Source organism: Hippocampus comes, unplaced genomic scaffold (assembly GCF_001891065.2).
Source record: "Hippocampus comes isolate QL1 unplaced genomic scaffold, H_comes_QL1_v1.1 scaffold85, whole genome shotgun sequence".
Classification (NCBI taxonomy): domain Eukaryota; kingdom Metazoa; phylum Chordata; class Actinopteri; order Syngnathiformes; family Syngnathidae; genus Hippocampus; species Hippocampus comes.
The window spans coordinates 2,537,455-2,564,479 of record NW_017805540.1 but is presented as its reverse complement, the minus strand read 5'-3'; the positions used below and the strand labels follow the sequence as shown (position 1 = coordinate 2,564,479).

Below are 27,025 nucleotides of genomic sequence, written 5' to 3'. Positions count from 1 at the left end.
TTTGCGGAGAGGGGCGTCGCCCTCATCAGCGCGTTCTGCGGCGCCATCACGCGCGACGAGGAACAGCGACAGCACCTTCTGCAGGTCGTGGAGCGACACCGGGCGTTGCACCCGTGCGCGAAGTAGGCATGGGATGGCACGCACGGCGGATTTCGTTTTTTTTTGCGGTCTAACAGTGTCACTAGTGTTGATGGACATTATAGACAGATGGACAGGTAGACAGATGGACCAGTTAACATGGACCAACAATCTCACCAGTGTTGAAGGATAACCACGGTTGCCTTTTTTGCAATACATGCGTTCCTGTCTTCCGTCTTTGAATTATTGCAAGTGCGAACTGAGCAAAACAAAATCCTTACCGTACGGGAGAAACCGTACTACCATTCAGCCCCGTAACATTCTTTCCATAGGGGAAACTTTGGTCGCTCTGCGGGACGGGATAAAATTATCCGATGGGAATAAAATTTTGCACACATCCTTGTGTCATAGTATCGACAAGATTTCCGACCCGGCCCGACGAATCCGACAAACTTTTCCAAAATGGACCACCCTAACGACTATTCATGTCGCAAATGTTCGCAAAAACGTTCGGCAACAGTTTTTGTGATTTTTTTTCCTTGTCATTGAAAAATGTTCAAAATTCCCTTGCGACAAGAAAAGTACAGGCGTAGGTCAGGCAACTGTTTGGCGAACACGTGAACGCTTTGTTTCGACCTTCGTCAACAGTTGGAATTGTTCGCCCTTCATTGCAATAAGGGCTTTAGTAATCCTGTATTTATGAATTAAAGATTAGGCTCAGCAACAGGTGGATTTTTTTTTTTAAATGAGACCTCATAGCTATCAATTTCGGTACAACGCATTGTAAAATCCGTGTTCTACATGCTTTTTATACGTTAAAAAAAAGAAAAAACGAATGTGCTAGAAAAATAAGTAAAGGCATTTTGGAAATCAGTGTCAAAAAATACATTCTGGGACACATAAAGCCATCAGTGATGAAAATTTGCTATTTTTTTTGGAGATCCAGCGACACCCTGTACACTTGTAAAACTTGGAAACCAAGGTCAATGTCATGGCTATAGCCTGATGATTAGATTATCGTACTTCCCTTAACAATGTTTCATGCCATTGCTCAACATCATAAAGAACACCCTGAAAAAGAAGTGAGTAGGTAAAATTAAGGCCAGGCCACTTTTGCTTTGTCGGGAACCAACTCCAAATTAATATGGAAACTATCTGGAGTTCTCTTTGCACACGTGAGGCACAGCAGGCACCTGGTGTGGCTCACACTTGGACCGACCCTCTCCTTGGACGATTCGTCATAAGCGGCAGCGTTCGCAACACAGAACACTTGAGGACCGTGTCCGGAGCATTCAGCAGGATCTTTGTGACGGTTCAGCACTATCATAGGAGGTTGCGTGGAGGAGGTGGGCAAAGGAAACTGCTCTGTCCGTCTTTGGACTAACTGAAGTCTCACCTTGACTCTTGGATGGCAGCAGCACTTTCCCGTGCGGCGTTTTAGCGCGGCGAGGTCCCTGAATATTACCTTGCGAAAGTTGGGCCTGATTGCGAGGTAGACGATCGGGTTGTAGATTGTGGAGGACTTGGCGAACATGGCCGGTATGGCGAACGCCACAGGCGGGATGTCTTCGATGTTGCCGAAGGAAGCCCACATGGACACCAGAGCGTACGGACTCCACGCCACAAAGAAACCGATGCACACCGCCATGCTGAGCTAAGGACAAAAAGCACACAACACGGAAGTAAATACAATTTTAGGAAGAGCCCCAAAAAATAATAATAATAAATTAGGCAACGATCGCACAAATATTTTATGATGATCAATGGGTTCAATGTTTCGAGGGATTTTATAATGGCTTCTCTGTACCTGCTTTTGGAATGTGGGAGGAAACCGGAGTACCCGGAGAAAACATGCAAACTCCACACAGGGAGGCCGAAGCTGGAATCGAACCAGGTACCGCTACACTATGAGGTCAATGCGCTAACCACTGGACAACCGGGCCGACCACACACACACACACACACACACACACACACACACACACACGCACGCACGCACGCACGCACACACACACCATCTGCAAATTACAGATCTACTAAAGAAATCAAATAGAATTATTGATATGATTGTCTTAAATGTATATGATAAGGACGTCACCCATGAATATAAAAAAATACTGGGCTCAGATGAACTTTTTTTTTTTTTTTTTTATGAGTTGGAGCGTCATTAACATCCCTGATAATAATACTGTACTTTGTACTTTAGCACTGATGTTTAACTGTAAATTATAGAACAACAAGTAGGGGTACAAATCTGATACGTAGAGCAGTGTGAAGGGCGCAATGGCATTTTAATTGACTATTACGAGCAGGGAGAATGTTAGCTAGCCACATGTAAATACCACATGCGAAAGGATTATTACTACTGCTACATATTTAGTCATATTAATTGGGCAATGCTTTAAATTGGCTTATGCATTCTAGGAGTTTCTAGCAATAACACATTTCAACACCATTGTATTGAAAGTGCATTTTGCAATGACCTGGCATTACGAGGATTCCTGTCTTTCACCATTTTATCATCATCTATGAATTGTGTTCTTTCATTTAACTCGACTAAAATATTGAAAAACGGTATTTGTCCCTTCACCTTGATAATGACGATCTGGATGCGGCTCATGTGCATGTGTCTGGACCCATGATGCTCCATGGTCTTGTGCGATGCGTGCACGGTGGCGAGGATGCCCGCGTAGGACGCCAGGATGAGGCCGCACGGAAGGATATAGCAGAAGAAGAAGAGCGCCACGGTGTAGGAGCGCGCCGTCGGCAGCCGATTGGACAGGCGCCAGTCGATGCAGCAGGCGGTGCCGTAGGGCTCCGGTCCGTACTCGCCCCAGTGGCCCAGCGGGCAGCAAGCGAACAACAACGCGTAGAGCCAAGCGCAGGCCACCAGCAGACGGCCATGAATGCAGCTGAATCGGTTTCCTGTGAACGTAGATTAATTAGTGCAGGTTAGAGCCTGAACACCCGAATTGGCACCCATCCCCTAATTCCACAACTGTCCACTTGGGGGTGCTGTTTTCCTACAGTCATATTATTTGATAGCGCCCCTGAAGACCTCTGAGCTGCTTTTGTGATTTTGTTCAGTAACTGCCAAGTAAACAAATCACTTTGACACTTTCACACACCGATGATGTAACATCAACATCATACGTCGAGGTTCATACGTCGAGAAATTTCATCTGTGCTGTATGTTACACATAGAGCACATTTGACAATAAAGTTGTACTTCATACTTGATGCTTGTATTCTGTTTGAGAATCCTGACAGGATGAATCCAATCCAACGAATCATCAAATTAATCATGTGTGTCATCTGCTAAAAACACACTTTGGCCAGCGCACTTACACAGTTAGCTTGATCATGCTTCACGTCCACTCAATTTAAGCCGTCTGTGCCCCCAGCTGGGAAACAGGCAGTTTCTTGAGGTCAAACAGAGGGCTCCATTGCAGCGCATTAAGCAACATCACAAGCTATATTCATCGTGTGCAGTCCAGCGGACTCGTGGGTCATCAAAGAGAAGGCTTAACGTGCGGCTCTCAGTGGAGGGATTAGGGTGAAATTAACAATGGGCCATTTAGGGATGCCGCTTGTGCATCTTTCTGTGGCCGAGCCTGTTCGCTTTGAAGACTTACCATACAGTGGGTAACACACTTTGACAAAGCACACCATGCTGAACAGGGTGAGGGTGCTCAGACTGCAGATGCCGAACAGCATGCCGCAGAAGGCGTAGATTGAGCACACCGTATTCCCGTACAGCCACCTGCGAGGGAGGTGTGAGGGCGTGGGAAAAGGAAAGTGAGGGAGGGAGAAAGAACACCTTTTTATGCTGACAGAAACAAACAGAGGGATCAGTAACGTAGGAAAAGTGCATTAGCATGGTACTCGGTAGTGTTGTCGTGAAAACCACAATTAGAAAAGTCAAAGGTGCCCTAAAACTGTAATGGGCAGCATTTTCACAGCCTATCTTTGTTCGGCGGAAAGGTCGGAGCTGTTGGACAGTCTGCGGCTGGGTGGATGCATGGCTTTAGGAGCCGACGATGAGAAGATAAGAGCGTCAGCGCAGAGCGCTGATGCGTTTGTGGAACTGGGAGTCGCGGCTTGGAATTGAGGCGGATTTACATGGGACTGGACATGTGAGCTTTTTTCGTCGATGGACGCTACAGCTTCTTGTTTGCTTTCAGATTTAGCTTGTAGCAGACGTGTGCACATTTTCAGCATGACGTCTTTGATCCACTGGTGAAAAGGACACTTTGATTAGCTTCTCTTTCATCTATAACTGTTTCAAACAACAAAGTGTATGCACGAAAAGTGGTTAAGATTGGACGACTGTCTGTGTCTTATGTGTTGTGTTGTGTTGTATTATTTTGTCATTTTATGTGAACTGTCCTTTTGATGGCGGTGCGGGCACCCGCAGCGGTTCCTCTTGTTGTCTTGTTGTCTGGTTAAGAGGGAAGAAATTTCATCTGTGCTGTATGTTGTACATACAGTGCATTTGATAATAAAGCTGTACTTGACTTGAATATTTTCGCCTTTAAGGCATGGCTAATAAATACTGTGGTACTGTATTTTCTAAACTTAATAATAAACACGAATCATGACACGAAGAACGTCCTATCTGGCCGCAACACTCTCTGGTCGCTATGGTAACATTTAAATGTGCCTTCAAAACACGACTCACCCGAGCCGCATATTAGGCAGAGTGGGCTTGGTACGTGGGAATCTCCCGTTGAGATAAATCCGTATTTTAAGTAGTACTCCTGACAATGTCTATTAAATGTAGTGTTCTTTTTCTTGAAAGTCATAAGCTCCTCTTCTGTCTCCTGGCTGGGCCTTTTCCCCTTTCCAAAGAAACTTTCCAAAGACGTTTGTTTTTCACTCATTTTTGAGCTCCTGGTTTCATTTTAGCGGTAACCTATCACGTGACCATGAAGCGCGCATTGACCTGAGTCAAGAGTGACATACTGTAGAAGGATGTAACAGAGACACCGCACACTTCAGAGAGCAGAACGAATACATATCCACATGGTGATTTTCTTCTTTGTCACGTGTGGGGTGGCTCACACTTTGAAAATCAGTTGAGCTCAAAAAAAATAATAAGATAGGCCACGGCACCTGTGGTAGAAGCTGGATGTTATGGCCAGAGGGTAGAGAGACAGCGTCAGGCCCAGGTCGCTGACGGCTAAGTTGATGATGAAGAACTCGGCCGGCTTCAGGAGATGTTTTTTCTTGTAGGACACATACAGCAGAGTGCTGTTGCCAAACAATGAACATATTCCTGCACCGGGGAGGAATCACACAAACGAAACCCAAAAAATGAGTGCCAACCACAGGAGTACTTCAGAATTATTAGTATGACGACCTCAAGATTTTATCATTCATTCTTTGGCAATAAAAAGTGCAGTTCAATTGTAGCTGCGAGCAGCTAACTCTCTCACCAACTTACATCTCACAGAAATTTTCGATTCCAGTGACAGATGCAATACTCATCGATCCCTTGATACGCTGCCACATAATTTATATTAACTGTTCATTTTGAGAAAAAAAACAAACAATTTATAATTTCGTGAATCAAAACAGCAGCATGTAAACAGTCTGTCAGTGTGTAGCATTTCAGATTGATTTATTTGATTAAAAAAAACTTGTTCATAACTGAACCACACTACATTGTGTAAAAACAAGTATGAATAACGCACTAATTGTGAGCGGAATAAAAAAAAAAAAAACATACTGTGCCACATTGGAGATCACACAGTGAGATTATTTTATAGGTAAATATTGTGCAGCAATGTCCCTGTCAAACATGGACATGAATGTGTGTTTCTGACTCACATGGCATTAGATTATTCTATGCAACACACACACTGTATATTTATGTTTGTTTGCTTGCTTGCTTGCTGGTTTGGGAGAAAATGATTAGATATCGCACTGCATATACCTCATACATACTAAACATCCATCTAAACATAATCAAACACAAGTGGTGCCAATATCTATGGTACACGGAAGCAGTCGGACTCCGGCAGCCTTGTTGTTTAGTGCTAGCAGCCAAGCTATTCACAGAGATATTCAAAAGAAAATGAAAAGTCAAATCCATTTAAAAAAAAAAAAAAAAAATTGTAGTCACTTTGACTCACCAAAGAGTGAATACACCACAGCCACGGTGATGTCCAGGGGCACGGGAATATTGGACTGGAATGCAGTTTCGTCATCCAACCGTCCCATCTGAACATGACGACAGCACTGATTTCACAAGCAACTTCAATATACATATACACAAATATGCTTGTAGTGTAGTATTTTTCCATCCAAATTTTACATAATCTGCCTATACAATATTTGCCCTAAATTCAATACATAGTCGGCAAGAGGGGCAAATATACAAGCCAGGGTGTCAAACTCATTCTTATCGCAGGCCACATTGCAATTATGATGTCCCTCAAAGGATGATGATGATATTATTACCCATACAGGACACAACGGCATGTGTATTTCATGTTATGATTTGTATTTTTTTGCAACAAATTTAATTTGATATCAGAAGTCAAAACAGTGTCCAAATATTGAAGTTGACTGCTATAGTTCAATTTAGGAGATTTGGTGGGTGAAAAATTCAGGTTTTATCAGTAAAAAGTTGATAAATTTAAATGCAATTATGTTACATATTTTCTGACGGTAAAAGTGAACAGAACAAATCCGTTTAGTAAAAAAATAAGTCTCGTTCGCGTTAACGGGCCGCATAAAAATAAATAAATAAATAAATAAATAAATCATGTGCTGGGCCGGAAATGGCCCCCGGGCCTTGAGTTTGACCCCAGTGGGATACAGCATACATGACTCGTATTTTCACATCAAAAATAGAGTTTGAATTTAAAAATGACCGCAATTTGGAAAACTCACCAATATCAAATCAAACAAAACCTACATATTATATTTGATTGATGTATACTGCCATGGTTGCCCGGATGTAGTTATGGTGATGTTATGGAGGGGGAAAAAAGCATTTAACAATGTAAAAGTAAAACTACATATTGTAAATAAGATTGATGTGTGCATTTTTTTCTCCTAAAAAAATGAAAAACATCTCCAAATAAGTGACAAACTTGCTTGTTTTCACTTGGTTAAAAGACATTATCAACCCGTGTCACAGAGTTGAACCACCTGTCAATCATTTTAGAGGCAAACTGTTCAATACGTCAAGTCTAAAAACAAAATGGGGTATCGGTAATTATTTCCCCCTTAAAACAAATTCATAACACAAGTAACACCAAAAAAAAAAGTGCTCCTTCTTACCTTATGTCTTCATTGACGTTTTAATCGGACCTAATTAAGTTCCTCAATCAATTAGGGAAAAGACAAATGTTGCTGGAGGGGCGGGTGACGTCTTGGCACCAAAAAGTGTCCCGGATGTGCTGAGAAGCAGTTGGGACAGCATTTGATCGTCGGATGCTATTGACACACAGGAGCAAGAGAATGTGATAGAGAGGCTCGTCTGCTCTCCAGAGAGCTTCTCAGCAACCCCCCTGCTAAGCCACCCCCACCTGCCACCCCCTGCCTTCCCATGTCCCCACCCTCCACCGTGCTGCCCACACAATTCAGCATGTCGATGCCAGTAGCAACATCCCCTCTCTTTAATACTGTACATCAGTGATTCCCAATTTGGGTGGGGATGCTACAGGAAATGTAAACTATTCAGTCTGTCCTCAAATTTTTTTTATTGATTTAATTTAAATAAAAAGTAGTTTTCTAAACAAAATCGACAGTGAAATTAATTTTAAATGCTTAACAGACCGAAATCAAAGGTATGGGGGTAAAAAAAAAAAAAGTCAATGTTTTTAACTTGGATTTAAAAGCACTTCACTTTTGTAAGCAGGTTATTCCATTTGAGTGCAGCATAACAGCTAAATGCCGCGTCATCATGTTTGTTTTGAAACTTGGGCTGCATTGATTGATCCGAGTCCGCAATAAGGAGACAACAATGAGGTCTACTGAAAATAAAAGCACGGATACATTTCTTCTGGTCTGCTTGTGCTTCATCTAGTTTTAGGACTGTTCCATTTAATCCCACCCAAGCAAGATATTCTTATAATCAGTGTTCAATATTATATCATTTAGTAATTCAATAAGATAACTTGACCTCAAGATACATAACTATTTAAAATTGCGACAGGTTTAAATCCTGCATGGCGCTGATCTGCTAAGAAGCAGGTTAGATCTGATGTTGGTCGAATTGCAGTCAAGCGCAGGATCTGAAAGCGGGTGGTGTGCACGCTTGTGGGAGTGGTCACAGCAAACTTCAACCATCGCCAATCAAAGTGTCTTCTTTCTGTCCAACCATTCTCTTTAGCTTTCATTATTCCATCCATCCCTCCATTTTCTATCCACTTTATCCTCACAAGGGTCGCGAGGGGTGCTGGAGCCTATCCCAGGTGTCTTTGGGCAGTCCTGAACCGGTTGTCAGCCAATCGCAGGGCACACAGAGACGAACAACCATCTGCGCTCACACTCTCACCTAGGGACATCTGTGAGTGTTTAATCAGCCTGCCATGCATGTTTTTGGAATGTGGGAAGAAAGCGGAGTACCCGGAGAAAACCCACACAGGCATGGGGAGAACATACAAAATCCACACAGGAAGGTCCGGAGCTGGGATCGAACCCACGACCTCTGCACTGTGAGGTCGACGAGCTAACCACTCGGCTGGTCCACCCTCTATAGCTTTCAATGGCGTGCATTAGCCATGAAGTCGGCACATGGAATAGAGTTACAATGCAGATCTGCTTACCTTATGGCTTTGTTGTGAGAGCAGTACATTTTCCATACAATGTCCACTTGACAGATTTCAGGAAGATATCTAAGAAGATGTGTTTAAATGAGGATTATTTGTACTGTGCTTTTGTACTCCCCCCCCCCCATTACTGTTGCAGATTATTTTCTGACAATGTCGTAACACAACTCTTCCAAAATGCTGCTGATTGATCTCCATGCATCATCTTTGAATTTCTATGACCCTGAATGATTTTACCACTGAAGCTATTCATTTAGTGAGTTCCACGATGGCCTCATTTTACCACGTGCTGGACAAAAACAGCCACGGGCAGGTGCCGCTGATGTAACCAGGCCTCTTTGAGGAATGGCACTAATTTACAATGCGCCGTTTTACCCGATGTGTGGGAAGTTGCTCAGTGAAAGGGCCTCAAGCACAATAACAACTGGATGTCTGTTGTTTGTTGAGTGGAAGCAACATACTGTATTGCCATGTTTGCACCAGGTTGTCCGTATCGGCATGCAGCGGGTTCACGTAGCATGAAGATGGCCGGCACGGTGAAGATGCTCTTACGACAACGACAAACTAGTCTGTAATCAACAGCATTAAAGAGGAAGTCAAGACCAAAATCTTTTTGTTCTTTATATATATAGCTATCTATATATCTATTGATATATATAGGCGGCCCGGTAGTCCCGTGGTTAGCCAGTCGACTTCACAGTGCAGAGGTACCGGGTTCGATTCCAGCTCCGGCCTCCCTATGTAGGTTTTCTACGGGTACTCCAGTTTCCTCCCACATTCCAAAAACATGCATGGCAGGCTGATTGAACACTCTAAATTGTCCCTCGGTGTGAGTGTGGGCGTGGATGGTCGTTCGCTTTCACGGGACAAGCGTCGAAAATAGATAGATAGATAGATAGATAGATAGATAGATAGATAGATAGATAGATAGATAGATAGATAGATAGATAGATAGATAGATAGATAGATAGATAGATAGATAGATAGATAGATAGATAGATAGATAGATAGATAGATAGATAGATAGATAGATAGATAGATAGATAGATAGATAGATAGATAGATAGATAGATAGATAGATAGATAGATAGATAGATAGATAGATAGATAGATAGATAGATAGATAGATAGATAGATAGATAGATAGATAGATAGATAGATAGATAGATAGATAGATACACAGACACTTTTGTTCTTCTCCCTTTCATATCCTGCTGTAAATTGGGAATTTCTCCATTGTGAGACAAGTAAAAGTTTTCTTGTCTTATCTTAACTAAGCATTCTGATTAGTTCGTATATTTGTGGAATATGAGTTCAGCAGTAAAATCCACCTCTTTTTGTTCATCTCAGTGGGCGGCCATTTTGCCACTTGCTGTTGACTGAAAATTACATCACAGTTACTCAAGAGCGTGGCAAAATGGCCGCCCTCTGAGATGGCTAAAAACGGGTGGATTTTACTGCTAAACTGATATCCCACAAATGCACTCTGACTCCAAATGCGGTGTTTAAACTAGTGAAGGCGCATAGAACATATTATTGTAAAGAACATTTGGGGGGGGGGTCTCGACTTCCCCTTTAAGCTTAACATTCCAAATTGTTGTGGTCATCTGTGCCACCATGGATGACTATCCTCGAGCAGCACGTCACAGTTTCAACAGGTTTATAAAACACTTTTCCTTCAAACTCATGTTCAGAGTACGCAGACGTATCGGCTATAGTACGGCTTCATTTACATATAGATTAAAGCTCAAATTGAAAGCAACGTCCCGTCATGGCAGTGCTCAGGCAAGTGTTTAGCGGCTCCACTGAACTATCCTTCAGTGTGAGCTGGAATAACAAATTATTATTCTAGAAGTCAAGTGGAATGGACATTGATTTCTCATCTGTTTGCTCCTCCAATCACGCCAATTGCATGCTCAAGCGTAAGCACGCGAACGTCAACTCATGGCAGCTACCTCTTTGACATGTAGATGGTTATGTCAGCCATCTTTTTCTTGATGACCTGCATAAGAGGCCTCCCCCATAACTAGTACATTGGTCATTCCACAATAAAAGGACTTCCGAGGAAACATAAAATGTCCATCAAATCACCACTTACGGTGATTACATTGAGATATAGATTCATCCATCCACCCATCGATTATCTGAGCCGCTTATTCTATAACGAGGGTCTCACTGAAGCGCTCATTTAATTAAAAAAAAAAGTCAACTCTTCGCGAAAGACCTGGCAATTGCAAATTAGGTATCTCTCCACAAATTTATTGAAAAGTCACAAAATCTGTCAAATGTTGTTATTGTTGTTTTTTTTCCAGTTGTCGATAAAGTAGGTCATATCTGTAGATGTCATTTGTAGTTAAATGTCACGTGAAAGAAAATTGAGGGAAACAATTGGAAAACAGGTTTTGGATAGAACATCAGTATAAACAACTCACCACTTTATTTTTTTCAGGCCATTCTCAGGGCAGTGAATCGATCCAAACTGGAGTGTTGTGGTTTTCTTCGGTCTTGGGAGACAATCAATTCTTAGAAGCCCAAAGAGAACCACAACAGGCCAGTTGTAATCAATTCATTGTCCTCACAGTGAAATGACCTGAATGAGAACTCTTACAGGCATTTTTAGGTCACCTCTCTCTCTCTCTCTCTCTCTCTCTCTCTCTCTCTCTCTCTCTCTCTCTCTCTCTCTCTCTCTCTCTCTCTCTGTCTGTCTCTGTGTGTCTCTCTCTCTCTCTCTAATATTTAATAAAAAAAAATTATATGTATTTTGGTTAAAACTTGTGTCTGCTTTAAAAAAATCTTTTGTTCCATCTATAAAGCAGAATCCATCCATCCATTTTCAACAGCGCTTATCCTGAAGGGGGTCGCGAGAGTCGCCGGAGCCGATCACAACTGACTCCGGACGGAAGGCAGACTACACCCTGAAGTGGTCGCCAGTCAGTCATATAGAGACAAACGACCATTCACACCCACATGCACACTGTCACTGAGTGGGAACCGATCACACGCTGCCCGCACAAAAGACCGGCGAGTGTACCACTACACCATCAACAACTAAGGCAGAATTTCTCTTTAAAATAAGTAATAAATAGTTTAGAAATATTTTTGATCATGTTATTTTAAGATCATGTCATATCGATAGATTTGCATTTCTAAGTCACATCCTGTATGTTGTTGCAACTTTTTTTCTTTCTATATTTTATTTCCTACCTTGATTGAATTTCTATTGAAAGACACAACATGATAAAACAACCAACCCCCAAAAAACTGCCAGAACAATACGTTCGCAGGCACGTGCAGGGGCGTGCAGACACACAAGTCATTCAGCAAAAAGTAAAGGAAGCGCATCAGTTCAGCTCCATTAGATACATCTCTGTGCCGAGCTCATATTTAAGTGATATAAAGCGTGGTGCCCCAAAATATCAATAAGTAATCAGCAACATCCAAAACAACCATTCAGTTTGCATGAATTTGAGGGCCGACTATGTTGGCGCCTGCTTTGGCCCACTTACAAAATACAAAAGTTTCAAAATCGATCAAGAAAAGTTGATTCGGAGATGAAAGTTTTAAAGGTTAAAAAAAACAACAAACCACACGAAAGTCTTCCTCCTTACTTGGAACGAGGCTTTCTACTAATCATTTCTAGCACCTTTCAAGTTTTGGCCACGTCAACAGAGCCAAAATGGAGCCCACAAAGCTTCACGATTACAAGCGGGGCAGCTAAACATGTAGACAGACAGTACAATAATACAGTAACCGACCTCCATTGGGAGTTATTTTCCAGACTTCTCCCGCCAATACTGAAATCCGCGATATAGAAATAAAACAAAAAAAAAAAAAACATTTTTAAATACTAAGGGAGTTTTTATAGCATTTACAGCACTTATTTTTTAGTTCTTGAAACACTTTGCAAATAATACAAAGGTACTGTACTGTTTTGTGTAAAAAAAATAATATGTTGAGTCAGAGGCGACACTATGGTCGAATGGTTAGCACGTCCGCCTCACAGTGCAAAGGTACAGGGTTCAATTATGGGCCTTGGCCTTCCTATGTGGAGTTTGCATGTTCTCCCCTTGCCTGCGTAGCTTTTCTCCGGGTACTCTGGCTTCCTTGTACATTCCAAAAGCACGCGTGGCAGGTTAAAAGAACTCTCTAAATTGTCCCTAGGTGTGAGGTTGTTTGTGTAGGCGTGTTGTGCAACTAACTGAATGGCAACCTTCAGGGGTGTACCCCGCCTACTGCCCAAAGACAGCCGGGATAGTTCTCCAGCACGCCCGCGACCTTCGTGAGGAATTTCAAATGAAGAGAAAATATACTGAGCTGGCATTATTAAAAACTGTTAAAAAGAAAGTAATGAACAAAACAAAACATTAACATGACATTTAAAGATTTGTTAGAGATAGCAGAGCCCGGGAAGCCATTTGAAGTGATTGTATCACTTTGACCCTTTAACAATCTGTCAATTATTCACCTGCTGCGCATGACTTACATCTCATGAAAATCTCATCATGTACCTTACACTAAATGAGCGCTCACAACGCCGTCGATGAACATTATTGTTGGACATGGCTGGAGAAACATCCACGGGTGTATCATTGGCTCTGCACATCGCGTGTTTGCTGTGTGGCGCCGCACTGTGCATGGTGAGAAAATGACATGAAAGAAAGAAATGACATGTATTCATGATTTTAACATTTACATTTTTTTTTCTGGATTTCTTCAGCCTACAGAAATAATACAAGGTAAGTAAGGGACAGTAAAGGAGTTCGCAGAGTGTGAGTGTGTATTTTTTTTGTTTTAGTTTTTATCACTAACCTAACATGATATTTTATTGCAGACTTTGATGTGGATGGTGGCCGAGATTTGGATATTTTTGAAATCAATGAAGGTACGTGCGGGAAAGCCGGAAAAGATAATCGCTAAAATTCTTCCAATTTTGAAGCTTCATTATTGTGCTTTGGCCGTACAGAAGCAGGATTAAATCTGGTAGAAGGCGACATTGTGCTTGGCGAGGTTTGTGGTCCTCATTAAATAATATTATTATTCATACTGTAATGAAGTATCATGTTTTACTCTCACGTGCTTCTCATTTCTAACCAACAGAAGCAAAGTCGGAACTCCATAATAGGCGAAAAGTACCGGTGGCCCACGACCATCCCTTATTACATGGGGGATGACCTTGGTGAATTTTTTATTTTATTTTATTATTATTGTGCTCGTAGTTTGCACTGTATCATTCTGAAAGCTGTTGCTAATCAGGTCAGTAAAATACAGTGGAATGCTTATCACAATTTGTGGGGATTTTTTTTTTTTTTTTTTTTACGGAAAGCACACCCTCGACCGCGGCACAACTATGTGTTTGGGAGAGTGGTTGTCATACACAGATGCATGATTGGGGATAGAAGGTGGTCTCCAACGGCGGCCAACTTTTGCCATTTGCAAATGGAGATCTTCTTGCCTGCAGTTACTTTTAAATGCACTTTGAACGCGCCGATCTCCTGCATTTCAATGCTGCACAGACTACACGACACTTTGCGATGAATTTAAAGGGAATGAGGGGAGCTGCTTCTATTGGATGGCAAACAAGTCGTCTGCGTTCCCTCCCACAACGGCGCAAACGCCTCCTTTGACTCGCACCCATATAGGAAAACATCAAAAGAAAGAAAACTCAAGCCATGTGCATAGTTCGACTGCGCTTGGTGCGAAACTTGCACTGGGCCCAAAAATAGAGCCTATTTAGTCTACGATGGATGAATTTACTTGGACGTCAACTAGTCTTGCTGCGCTGTGTTGGACTTCCACTAGATTAGACACAGCTTTCAGTATGACAAAAGTGCATACATGCAGGATAGAACATTTCTTTGGTTTGCATTTTTTCGAGTGCAGAAATCAATGCAAAAGGTGTGATCCTGAAGGCTTTTGAGCAGTACCGCCTGAAGACCTGTATTGACTTCAAGCCGTGGAGTGGAGAAGCAAACTACATCGGTATCTTCAAAGGCAGCGGGTGAGGCGCTAGCACAGCACTGTCAAACTTGATTTACTGTGAGCCATATCTTAGTTATGGTTTACTTGAGAAGTATGAACTTCTAAATTTGAAGATTTCTTTTATTCCCTTCTATTTGTGATTTAAATAATGAATGCTTTCCTCGCGTTCTTGAAGCTGTTTCTCCTCGGTGGGCAACCAGCGCATCGGGAGGCAGCGGCTGTCCATCGGTAAAAACTGCGACCGCATCGCCACCATCGAACATGAGTTCTTGCATGCTTTGGGGTTCTGGCACGAGCAGTCCAGAGCGGACCGGGACGACTACGTGCAAATCATGTGGGACCGAATCTCAGAGGGTAAGCTACAGCCGCATTATAGACAATATATATGATATTAGTCATTCTTCAAATAGACTATTTTATAAGTTTTACCACATTTTAACTTTTTGGAGGAAACCCATCTATGAATCTGTTCATTAAAAAAAAAAAATCAAAAGTCTGCATCTGCCGGTCGAAGTCATGCACAGAAGTGGTCACAATGCAGGACGCATTATTAGGGACATTGTAAAGTAACAAGACAATGATGTGCATTTTTAAATGTCACTGCCAGAGAGGTATTAATTGAACAATATTGTCATTATTAAATGAGGATGTGTAGAAATGTACTGCATCTAACATTTGGATTGCTTTATATGTTGACAATAGTCAAAATATTAAAAACAGCTCTCAGAATGATGTAGTGGATTTTTCTACACCATGGCTACCTGCTAGCAACATACTACTGACGCTAATAACTAAACCCTTTTTATTATATATATATAAATACAGTATATATATATATATATATATAGATATAGATATATATATCTATCTATATCTATACATATATATATATCTATATATATGTGTGTGTGTGTGAACCTTTATACTTATATAAAGAGTGTGAGAGGGAGAGAGAGAGAGAGAGAGAGAGAGAGAGAGAGAGAGAGAGAGAGAGAGAGAGAGAGAGATGTCACTGCACTGCATTTACACGCAATTATTAAAACAATACAAGTGTTAGCAGCGTGCTCAGCATGATGCAAACTGCTGTGAGCAGATTGATCAATTTATATTGCAAATCATTAAATTATACGAGAAGGAAACACCCGTTGAGTATTGTACTTTGTTGTGGGCAATCGTTCATCACTTTTAGTGCTTAAGTGATAAAAGTGTTGTTGTTGGTGTGCGATAAACAAAGCCACGTGGCACAACTGCACCACCATTTGCCCATGAAATCATCAATAGCTGCTGTTAGGGTGCATATAACTTTGATTAATTGTCCTATCAAGCAATAGAAATATTCATGACACGTGCATACACGGTGAGTGATAATAATAAAAAGTGAACACACCCCTGTTTGAAGGCGAGGGATTTTGTCATATAAAAAAAGGAAGCAAGACAAATCATTTCAAAACTTTTTCCGTCTACATTCTTTACAAATCAAGTGAAAGTTGGTTTTATTGGATAGTTACATATTTTCCCATTTACGAGATTTCAAGTGTGTTTTGGTCAAATGTAAGCATGCAGGCATGGATGTTTTTCTTCGGAAGATAAGCTTTCTGTCTTTCCCATAATCCAGACATACGAAGTAGACGGGAGACTGTTGTCACATGTGCTAAGAAGCCAGTATTTGCCAGAAATTCCTGCAGCTCCTTCACTGTTGCCTACCTCTTCGCAGTCCCCCTGATGACAAATTGGGGCCCCCGTCAGAATTGAAGTTGCCCATCAATGCTATATTTAATTCCTTGGAAATTATTTTGTATCCTATTGCTGACTGATACCATTGAGCATCTCTCTGCAGACGATGGCTTGTGCTGTAAGATGTGATGACAAAAATGTCAGGAAAAGCCTATGAGAACAACTGAACTTTATTTGGGTTCAATCAGAGGCCCTCTAAATGATGACAGGGGTAGGTAGATTCTTATTTAACATACTGTAAGTTTGAATGTGGGTGGTTAATAAAGTATTTTTACTTACCCCTCTAAAAATTTTTGTTTTTAATTGTAGATGTGATAGGTAACATTCATGGTGGCGGTAAAAAGTACCGAATTGAAACGACAAAAAAAAAAACAAAAAAAAAAACGAGCATTTGAACAGAGGTGTGTCGACTTTTTATAACCACTGAATGAATTTAAATCACCAGTCTTGTTTTGTGCGGCATCCAGGCCGAGAGCACAACTTCAAGATCCACAACGACACCACCTCCAGCTCACTGGGCGTCCCCTACGACTACGGTTCCATGATGCACTACAGCAAGACGGCCTTCCGCAACGGCTCCGAGCCCACCATCGTCACCAAAATCCCCGCCTTCGCCGACGTCATCGGCCAGAGGATGGAGTTCAGCGACAGCGACCTCCTCAAGCTCTCCCGCCTCTACAACTGCAGTGAGAAGAATGGCTTTTATTGTCTCGTTGTGGCTGCTGTTCGTGAGCCGATTGACATTGACCTGACAAGATGGCGTTACAGCCGTTCACAGCCGTGACTTCGTCTTGCAGCTCGGGGCTCCACTTTTCTGGACTCGTGCGACTTTGAGCAGGAGAACATCTGCGGGATGATTCAGGGGCCGGGCGACCAGGAGGACTGGCACAGGCTATCCAAGGCGGCAGGCGGGCCCGACACGGACTACTCCAACATGGGCAAATGCACTGGTGAGAGGAGGCCCGTAGAAAATCAGTCTACTAAGTATAAATATGCCCGACGTCAGTAATATGTCATTTTTATTTTATTGAATATCGTTAGGTTCTGGCTATTTCATGCACTTCAACACGAACGGGGCCAACCCCGGTGACACAGCCCTTCTCGAAAGCCGAATCCTGTACCCCAAGCGAGGTTATCAATGTCTGCAGTTTTTCTTCTATAACAGCGGCGGCCTCAACGATTCGCTCAAGATCTTTGTGCGGGAGTACGACAAAGCTCACCCTGCTGGGACACTGCGCTTGATCACCACCATTGACGGTTAATATCACTCACTCTCTTATATCTGTGCAAACTTGGTCAGAGGTGTGGAACCGAAGGCCTGTGGGCCAAGTTTCGTCTGCAAGAGAAATTCGATCTGGCCTCAATGTGACGATGCTGCTTGAGGGAAACGTCAAAGTCTGGAATTGTCTTCCTTTGTCGTTTCAGACATGGGTTTCTCATCATAGCAGGCATGTGACTTTAAAATGTGAGAGATCGTACTACATGTGTGATTATTTGGCCAACAGCAACAAGACACTTGAAACTGCTTTAAAAACCGTGAAAACATTGAATCCCCAAATACATGCTCATGAAATGGGCCCCCAAAAGGAAGAAGGCCCCCACCCCTGGGTGGTCTTAGATGCTCCTTAATAACTAAGCTCATTTGATGTAACAGGACCCCCTCAGGACCTGTGGCAGCTGCACCACGTCAGGCTAAACGCCACAAAGAAGTTCCGCGTGGTCTTCCAGGGAACCAAAGCAGGTGCGGGACCATCTGCAGGTGGACTGTCTCTGGATGACATCAACGTTTCGGAGACATTGTGTCCCGAGTTTGCATGGCGCGTGAAGAATTTCAGCCACGTGATGGAGAACACCCCTGTGGACACGGCCATCTACAGCCCACCCTTTACCTCCAAGGAGGGCTACACCTTCCAGATGAAGCTCTATCCCAGCGGGAAGGACAGCTCTTTGGAACAAATGGCGGCCTACGTAAACCTGGTGGCCCGCGAGGGAGACAGCGGGCAGACGTGGCCTTGTTCCTGGAAGCAAATGACCATGATGCTTATGGACCAACACCCTCACATCCAGAAGCGCATGTCCAACCAGCGCAGCATCACCACCGATCCCAGCAAGCTGATTTCGGGTTCGCATGTTGAAAGACGCTCTTCTCGTGAGAGGCTCGTGTTTAACGTTCGGCTTTGTCTATCAGGCTCCAACAGGCTCTTCTGGGATGACCCTCGAAAGGTGGGCGTCGAGGTGACGGACACGGATGGCTCCAAGTACTTCCGGGGACCAGGTACCGGGACGTCTGTGTACCTCACCCACCTAAGAGCCAGGAGCAGAGATTTCATCAAAGGAGGGGATGCCATCTTTCTACTCAGCATGGAGGGTAAAAACACTCACCATATAGACCAGGGGTGCCCAAATCCGGTCCTCAAGAGCACCGACCCAGCCTGTTTTAGATGTCTCCCTCCTCCAACACTCTTGATTCAAACTATCAGCGCATTAGTAAGATTTGCGGAAGCGTAATAACGATCCTGATCATTGAAATCAAATGTGTTAGAGGAGGGCGACACTGAGGCTGGATAGGAGCTTTCGAGGACCGGACTTGGGTACCCCTGATATAGGATGGAGGGACAAAAGTATGGGGAAATTTTGCCCATTCGTTCTCAAGATGGTGAAGTAAGCACGTCTGCCTCGCACTTCCTATTGTTCGGAGTTTGAGTCTCAGCTCCAGTGTGGAGTTTGCTTGTTCCTGTTTCTGTCGGTTTTCTCAAGCTTCCATCCAGATTCCTAAAATCTTAAGTCCATGGAAGATTCACAATTGTGCAAATTGCATCTTTGCAAAAATCCTAAACTAAAGTTCCCATGGAAAAGGTCCTGGAAACTTTGTTGACACGAAGGTCAAACCAAAAGTTCAACACCTTTCTCGAAAACTGAAAGCTACATCTTGACTAGCGCTTAATGCGGCTAATGGATGATAGACATCTACAGTGTCCAAAGCCACTAAATCAATCAGTCATTCCTGAAAAATAATTATCAGCATTTTTTTTTAATTAAGAGGGGAGGCCACTGATAAATATCAAATTGCCACACTTGATTTCTACAATATTTCCAATTTCAAATGATCAGTTAGAGCACAATGTCTCATAACTGGTGAACTATTTTTAGAACGGGGCTGCTCCCCCCGGCTAGTCATGTGTGCCTTGGGGGATATCTGCTGCCTGTGGGCAACATGTTGGTGATCCCTGATCAAACAAAGCTCCTTAATAAGTTGTAAATGGGTTTGACGTCTGACTTTTCTCCATGTAGTGTGAGACCATTGTTGACTTACGTCACATAACAGTACTGTAAATTCACGTTCTGTCAAACATAGTATCGGACACTAACCTTGTTGCCGCATCTATGATGAAGCAATCAACAGTCTTTGGATTCATCTGAATTGAACTCAACATCCCTCTCGTGTGCTCTGACTCTTCAGACGTGTCGCATCTGACTGAAAGCCAACCTTTGCCAACCGCTACCCCTTCGTCGAGTACCACATTTACAGCCCCTGCCAATTCATCCCTGAGCATGCAGCCTACCACCAACACCGAATCTCCCTCTGGAGCCTGCGTGCGGTGTCAGAATGACGGCGTGTGCGTGCAAGAACACGGGAAGGCGGTTTGCAAGTGAGAGCACACATCTCACACACACATACACACGTGCGCGCACAAAAACACACCTGATGATATTCAAAATCAAATATGTTGCAATTCTTTCAGTTACTGGATGATTTTTTTTTTTTTTTTTTACATTACATTGAATAATGCTGTCATAATACCGATTATCATGCTATCAAATGCGCACATTGTGCTTAATGCTTTATATCTGGGTTGTACAGCATCAGATCTGGTGCATCAAACATCTCGGTCGGCCAACATATTATTATACACTGACTCCAACACAGCGCTTGCTCCATGTTTGACTTTTTCTTGACATGCTTACGTTGTAGTTTGCAAGCAGATAGAAATGTCAACGAGGTCATCATTCAGCAAGTTCAAATGGGAAAATTGCCACCCGCCTTATGAGTTCAGAATCAGGAAATACAATCTTAACAACACAAGATAAGAAGTTGGCGATGGAGGTGAACGGTTATCATCATGTAACGTGATTGGTCTCTAACCTGCCTGCTCGTCTCAGGTGTGCCGTGGGGGTCGACTGGTGGTTCTACGGCAACAGCTGCCAGCACAAAGGTTCTCAGGCGGACAACAGAACCGTTGCCCTGGCCTCCTCGTTGTCCGTGCTGGGCGTCATGCTGGTGGTGACCTTGACCACCGCTGTTTGCCTGAAGAAGAAGTACAAGAAGCAAGGTTCTGAAAACAGCTTGGTCATGGGGAACATGGGAAGATTAGCGTGAGCGGTGGTGGAAAGATCAAAAGGACAAAGTTGAAATGAGTCAGTGTTCATCAATACTGTAGTACGATGATCATGCTGCATGTTTCAGATTGCCCCTTGCTGGCCATTTACACAGTGAGCCAATGCACACGGGCCTATTCAATGTTGTCAAGTTAATTTCAAATCATGAAACACCCAGACATTTGAGTTTATATTCACAAATTTAAAATTTATTATACCAAAGACGGGAACATTTGTGTTGTCTCTTTTCCACGTGGATATATATTTTGTTTGTATTATTAAACTCGACATGATCATGCCTACGGTAACATGGGGCTGTGTTATGAAAATAGAATGTCAATCTTCATGAATGTGTACAAAAAAACCCCAAAACAAAACAAAACCAACAACAAAAAAAAAGTCTATTGGTGTTTATTTGATACAGTGTTGACTACAGGACATTGAAATCAAACAAAAAAGGGAAAGAATTGTGTTGTTGCTTGACATGTTTTGAACTGCAATTGCACATGTATGTGTGTGTGTTGTTGTTTTAGTATGTCTAAACGGTATATAAAAGAAGGGAATGGGCATGGTCAACCTCGATAACAGCAAATGCCCTCACATTCTCCACTAAAACCTTCACCGACATTGATCCTTTAAAAGCATCTGGATACAACATTTCTCTTATTTACAATCATTGGAAAAAAAACACAAATCACCATTTCTCTCAGAGAAGATTAGTAAAAGTGACTGAGTCACCATATAGAGTATGCAACTCCTAGGAGTTAGTATTCATAGTTTCTACCAACAACAACAAAAAAAAAAGTCTATGCCATTTTATAGGCCGAGCCATGAATTACTGAAGAAATACAGTATCTTAAGTGCCCTATCTACAACGGTTACGTGTGGTATTACCGGTGTACCATTCCACAAAGTTGAGAGTAAAAAGATGATGTGTGTCGCTCTTAAAAGGGTTCCTGCTGCTTTCAAGTGAAACGATATGGTGAGTTCAAACAAGTTCAATCAAAGCGTGGGATGCAGATTAACACGCATTTGTGACTAAAAAGAGACTAGTTTTGGTTACTGGGGTGACTAAGCTAAAAACAAAACAAAACAAAACAAACAAACCAAAAAAAAACAAACAAACAAAAAAAAAACAATGGTCCAATGTTTGTGTGAACACAAGAGGATGTTCACAATGGGTCCAGTTTAATTAAAGGGCTCATCTGCATGTTTTTCCATTGGGGAGCAGTTGGGAAAGAAAATGCTCATGAACAGAAAGGCAGTTTGGAAAATAAGTGTGAAGTCCTCAGGTGTGCGTGTCGTCATGGTGATGGCAAGGGAGGGGCGGGGTATTGCGTGCATGCTGAGATGAGGTTGGAGCTGATCTTCTAGAGCGGGGTGTCAAAGTAGTCCACCGGCTGGTCCGTCCCGGGCGGCTTCTGTTGCTTCTGCTGATGCTGTTTCATGATCTCCTTGACCTCCTCCTCAAGCTCGGGGGGGATGATGAACTGGTCGTCTGGGTCGGGCTGTGTCGGGGCGTTGAAATACCCGCCAGACTTCTTGGAGGGGGCGTCGGTGGCCACCTCGATGAGGTTGTGACTCTTCTCCTGGCGAGCCACCGAGCCGTTGACCCTCCGCTTTCCGAACGCCGCCTTGGAGCCATCGCCGCCACATTGCCACGCCTCGTCCCTCTCCGGCACGTTCTCGTTAGCCGCTATGCTCATGTCCACTCCTTCATCCAGCGGCTCGGGGGTGCACGGTGGTGGAGGAGGAGGCGGTGGAAGAGGGAGCACGCCGGGCTCGTGGCCAGAGGAGGAAGACGCTTGTGTTGACGTGGAGGACTCAGATTTGAGGCAGTGAACATCCGCTTCGACTTCCACGCGGCTTCCGTTGGAGAAAACGCCAGTGATGGGCTCCTCGTCCTCGCTGTCCAGCCCGTTGTCGGAGAGGGCGCTGGAGAAAGTGGCGCTGGACAGCTGGCGCTGGAAGGAGCTGGCCAAGCAGCCGGGATGAAGCGTACAGCAGCTGCGGGCTGAAGGGAGCTCAGGGCCAGTGAACAGATACTGGCAGGGCTGGGCGGCGGCGTGGGCCTGCTGGGGCTGCAGCGTCATGGGGTGGGCCTGGTGGTGCAGGTGAGGGTGGTGGCCCTGCTCGTGCAGTAGCACCAGGGAACTCTGCGGGGGCTCGTCAGACGAGGCGGTGGAGCCCACCTCGCTGCTCATCTCGCTGGTGCTTATCTCGCTGCTCATCTCGCTGCAGGACGACGGCGGCACGGGCAAGGAGCTGTCTGGGGGGCGTTCCTTAATGCCCGACGATGACGGCGGGTAGGGGCCCAAGCCGGGGCTGGGAGGTGGCCGGGGGGGCTCCGAGCAGCAGCAGGAGCAGCAGTCTTCGCTGACGCTGAGCTGGACCACTACGGCGCTGAGGCTGTCGGTGCAGCCGTAGCCCTGCGCCAGCGTGCACAGCTTCTTGGCGGCGGCCAGGCCGTCGGGCACGTTCCGCACCGCCTCCACCGCCTCGCTGGGAGACACGGCATCCCACAAGCCACGGCTGCCCAGAATGAAGAATTCATCCTGCGGGGTGAGCGTGACTGTCTGCACGTAGGGAGATGGGATGACGGACGGATAGAGGAAGGAGTAGCCCATGATGCGGGTGGAATCAGTCACGCCGTTGACCTTGTTGTCCTGCAGGGAAAAGACAAAATACATTTAGAACGTTGTGGGCCGGAGATGCCTTTCCTGCTGGGGTCATCACTATTCTAAGCATTGGCTTGCAATAATATTGGTTCTATAAAACTGTATTAATTCCATTCTCTTAACTTCATCTGCCCAGGGATTTAAGAATCAGTTGTGCTGGTCGATATAAGGTACATTGTATTCACAAATGGAATGTTATTTTAACCAAATCTTAAATTCTCCTCACAGCGACATTCAACTAACCGACAATAGGGTCAGTATTTTTCCATCCTCCAATTATGGGTCAGAACATAACTGTGGCAGCCGAATTCAACTAGCAATACAACATGAATACCTTGTTGAGATGTTTCCCATGTTTTGGGAAGAGGAAAATTCAGTGTGTCCCATTATTCGCGGGGGTCACGGACTAAAAAAAAACATGAGTAAATGGCCAGACCAGACCAGAAGTATTCATTTAAATTGCAGCAGTTCATTGGCACCAAGACATCTTGTGGTAATTTAGGGCTATTACAAAGGACTTTGGCACCATCTACTGGCAATTTAGGGTGTTGCAGAAAGTTTTTCCAGTGAATAACGGGGAATAATTATTTTAAAAAAAACATCAAGAGGTTTTGGAACACTTTGTATTAGCGATGGGATTTTAGATTTCAAATTCTCCTCACAGCGACAGTGACCTGGCCCACAATCAAGTCAGCAAACCGTCTTGATCAGTTGTTTGGAGCAAAGCTCTTTCAGCTAAATTTGATTGCATCAATACACTGGATTTTTTTATAGTGACCGACGGAGAGACATTGACCGAATGAGCCATTTTCAAGGTGGGATTTTCCAGAAAAACTAGACATCATGAGGACAGGTAGTTTAACCCTGAAGCTTGCTCCCCATTATTCAGCCAGGACCAGCTCAACTGGGCAATTTAGTTTGTGTAGGTAAGTGCCAATTGAAGGCTCAGGTATTCAATGTAGAGCTTGCCAGTGTCTGAAAAGTGTTAAGGTCACACATCCTCCACGCTATAAACGTTACCTCTGTGACGATGGCTCGGTGCTGCCTGATCCGGCGGTATTCCTCCTCCAGGCCGACATTGTGGAGCAGGGACAAGGACAGGGGCTTTCCGTTGCGGCACAGTATGGCCTGACACTTGCCCACATTGGCGGCCGTTAGTACAAAGCAGCCGCTGGGGTCGGTGGGATCGTGGCGGATGTGACAAAGAGCTGCCGAGCCGCCCAGCTTCTGCCCGGCGGTTCCCAGCTTCCTGCGGTGGTGACAAGGGAGCAGCACTGATTTATGGATTCATCATTTTAAGAACATCAAGTTGATATAATGAAGGTTTGTGACAGGTTTGTGAGGTAAGCTTTGTCTTGAAATAAAGTGCATTACATTGATCCATTTTCTATTGCCCTTGTTGTCACTCATGCCACGGGTGAGTTGGAGCCTATCCCAGATGATTTGTGGCAAGGTGCAGGGTACACTCTCGACAAGGGCTGGACGATTATGAAAATAACATTAACCACGATTATTTGGATTGACATTGAAATCACGCATTAATAAAATGATAATGCACTGACTTCAAAACTTACAAATCGCAACAACGCAAATCTACAACCATAGCCTTCATGCCCATTCATCCCTGCACAACAAACACTTTATTCTTGAACTCTCATTTCTTTTCAAAAAATGAGCTCGTAAATATGATGTGAAATTCAAATCTCTTGCATTTTTATTCGACTACATTCACACCTTTGATGATGCCTTGCATCTTCAGACACATTCAAACCGTGAATAAGCATCTCTCTTTTCTCTGTCATATTTTATCTTCTGTTATTATTCTCTCTTTATTTTCACAAGTCTTGGGACTTACTGGGCTAATCAGGTACTTCGGGTATCATATTTTGTGCCGTATGATGTGTACGTGTGTGCTGATATAATGACTTGGATCTTTGTATTCTTGAATTTTGAGGAAGTAGGTGTCCGTTAATTGCCCGGGCCTACATAGGACCGGTCACCAGCTACTTGCAGTGCAAACACAGAATGACAAGCATTTACACATTCACTTGTACATATGGACACTTAAGAGTCTTCAATTAATCCAAGGCATGTTTTCGTAATGGGAGGAAGTCTGTGTCCCCATGCACTCTGGGCAAAAATGCAAACTCCACAAAGGAGGACCGGAGCAGAGATTAGAATCTCCAAGATGAGGACGGTTAGATGACCGTACTAACCACTGCTCGAAATAAAGCACTATTTAACAACAAGTAAATGCATCACAACACATTCGTAGCTACTTTTAAACACATAATGACCTTTGCATGACAAGGAACGTGTTGGTCATGTAGTCTTCTTCGCTCTTGGTCTTGTGCAGCTCCTCCGCCAGCACATCATTCATGGTGCACTGTAAAAGGTAGGGCACCTCCACGTTCCTGTCGCCATCGAACACGCCGTAAAGAGCTTCGCGACTGCCGCAGAACCTGTTCACCGAGAGCGCCGCCACGCACAGTCTGAAACAGAAAGAAATCGTATTGCGCGGTCGCGATGTTATTGAAGAAAGTCTTGTGCTCGCTTATCGATTGCTCAGCACGCTGATAACCATGGTAACCCCACCCCAGCCAGTATATCGAGCAAGAGAAATTCAAATCTCTTGCATTTTTATTCGACTACATTCACACCTTTGATGATGCCTTGCATCTTCAGACACATTCAAACCGTGAATAAGCATCTCTCTTTTCTCTGTCATATTTTATCTTCTGTTATTATTCTCTCTTTATTTTCACAAGTCTTGGGACTTACTGGGCTAATCAGGTACTTCGGGTATCATATTTTGTGCCGTATGATGTGTACGTGTGTGCTGATATAATGACTTGGATCTTTGTATTCTTGAATTTTGAGGAAGTAGGTGTCCGTTAATTGCCCGGGCCTACATAGGACCGGTCACCAGCTACTTGCAGTGCAAACACAGAATGACAAGCATTTACACATTCACTTGTACATATGGACACTTAAGAGTCTTCAATTAATCCAAGGCATGTTTTCGTAATGGGAGGAAGTCTGTGTCCCCATGCACTCTGGGCAAAAATGCAAACTCCACAAAGGAGGACCGGAGCAGAGATTAGAATCTCCAAGATGAGGACGGTTAGATGACCGTACTAACCACTGCTCGAAATAAAGCACTATTTAACAACAAGTAAATGCATCACAACACATTCGTAGCTACTTTTAAACACATAATGACCTTTGCATGACAAGGAACGTGCTGGTCATGTAGTCTTCTTCGCTCTTGGTCTTGTGCAGCTCCTCCGCCAGCACATCATTCATGGTGCACTGTAAAAGGTAGGGCACCTCCACGTTCCTGTCGCCATCGAACACGCCGTAAAGAGCTTCGCGACTGCCGCAGAACCTGTT

The 27,025-nt window shown here is 43.7% G+C and overlaps 3 protein-coding genes across 3 annotated transcripts in view; 1 reads left to right on the top strand and 2 right to left on the bottom strand.

Annotated features, from left to right (window-relative positions):
- Window positions 1-618: 618 nt before the first annotated feature.
- LOC109521237 (opsin-5-like) lies at window positions 619-13,456 on the bottom strand. The gene is made up of 10 exons (XM_019878947.1): window positions 13,378-13,456; window positions 12,620-12,643; window positions 9,240-9,433; window positions 8,862-8,930; window positions 7,372-7,527; window positions 6,216-6,303; window positions 5,194-5,356; window positions 3,714-3,841; window positions 2,669-3,003; window positions 619-1,732 (listed from the first exon to the last, which is right to left on the bottom strand). The coding sequence occupies exons 6-10, from the start codon at window positions 6,301-6,303 to the stop codon at window positions 1,175-1,177; spliced, it is 1,272 nt and encodes a 423-aa protein (XP_019734506.1). The 5' UTR covers window positions 7,372-7,527; window positions 8,862-8,930; window positions 9,240-9,433; window positions 12,620-12,643; window positions 13,378-13,456; the 3' UTR covers window positions 619-1,174.
- Window positions 13,402-21,343, top strand: mep1bb (meprin A subunit beta b). Its single transcript, XM_019878939.1, has 14 exons — window positions 13,402-13,501; window positions 13,582-13,600; window positions 13,696-13,746; window positions 13,828-13,871; window positions 13,962-14,040; window positions 14,745-14,862; window positions 15,019-15,197; window positions 17,045-17,263; window positions 17,375-17,527; window positions 17,619-17,834; window positions 18,232-18,699; window positions 18,766-18,945; window positions 20,038-20,227; window positions 20,739-21,343. Exons 1-14 carry the CDS (start codon window positions 13,424-13,426, stop codon window positions 20,953-20,955), a joined length of 2,211 nt encoding a protein of 736 aa, XP_019734498.1. The 5' UTR covers window positions 13,402-13,423; the 3' UTR covers window positions 20,956-21,343.
- A 6-nt stretch (window positions 21,344-21,349) lies between these two features.
- The window catches only part of phlpp1 (PH domain and leucine rich repeat protein phosphatase 1), a 53,677-nt gene continuing 48,001 nt past the window's right edge, over window positions 21,350-27,025 (bottom strand). The window contains exons 15-17 of the mRNA XM_019878951.1: window positions 25,930-26,124; window positions 24,653-24,881; window positions 21,350-23,620 (exon numbers count right to left, since the gene is read on the bottom strand). Coding sequence (XP_019734510.1) covers window positions 22,325-23,620; window positions 24,653-24,881; window positions 25,930-26,124 — 1,720 coding nt within the window. The 3' untranslated portion in view covers window positions 21,350-22,324. The remainder of the gene's footprint in view (window positions 23,621-24,652; window positions 24,882-25,929; window positions 26,125-27,025) is intronic.

What these genes read in the sequence shown, in the direction of transcription:
- LOC109521237 (XM_019878947.1), bottom strand. Translation starts at nt 6,303, where the DNA reads ATGGGACGGTTGGATGACGAAACTGCATTCCAGTCCAATATTCCCGTG. An exon ending in AGTGTGTTACCCACTGTATG is followed by an intron (nt 3,004 to 3,713) that starts GTAAGTCTTCAA and finishes CTACGTTCACAG; the next exon opens with GAAACCGATTCAGCTGCATT. An exon ending in TCCAGATCGTCATTATCAAG is followed by an intron (nt 1,733 to 2,668) that starts GTGAAGGGACAA and finishes TTTTGTCCTTAG; the next exon opens with CTCAGCATGGCGGTGTGCAT.
- mep1bb (XM_019878939.1), top strand. Translation starts at nt 13,424, where the DNA reads ATGGCTGGAGAAACATCCACGGGTGTATCATTGGCTCTGCACATCGCG. An exon ending in TTACATGGGGGATGACCTTG is followed by an intron (nt 14,041 to 14,744) that starts GTGAATTTTTTA and finishes TTTCGAGTGCAG; the next exon opens with AAATCAATGCAAAAGGTGTG. An exon ending in TCCCAGCAAGCTGATTTCGG is followed by an intron (nt 18,700 to 18,765) that starts GTTCGCATGTTG and finishes TTTGTCTATCAG; the next exon opens with GCTCCAACAGGCTCTTCTGG.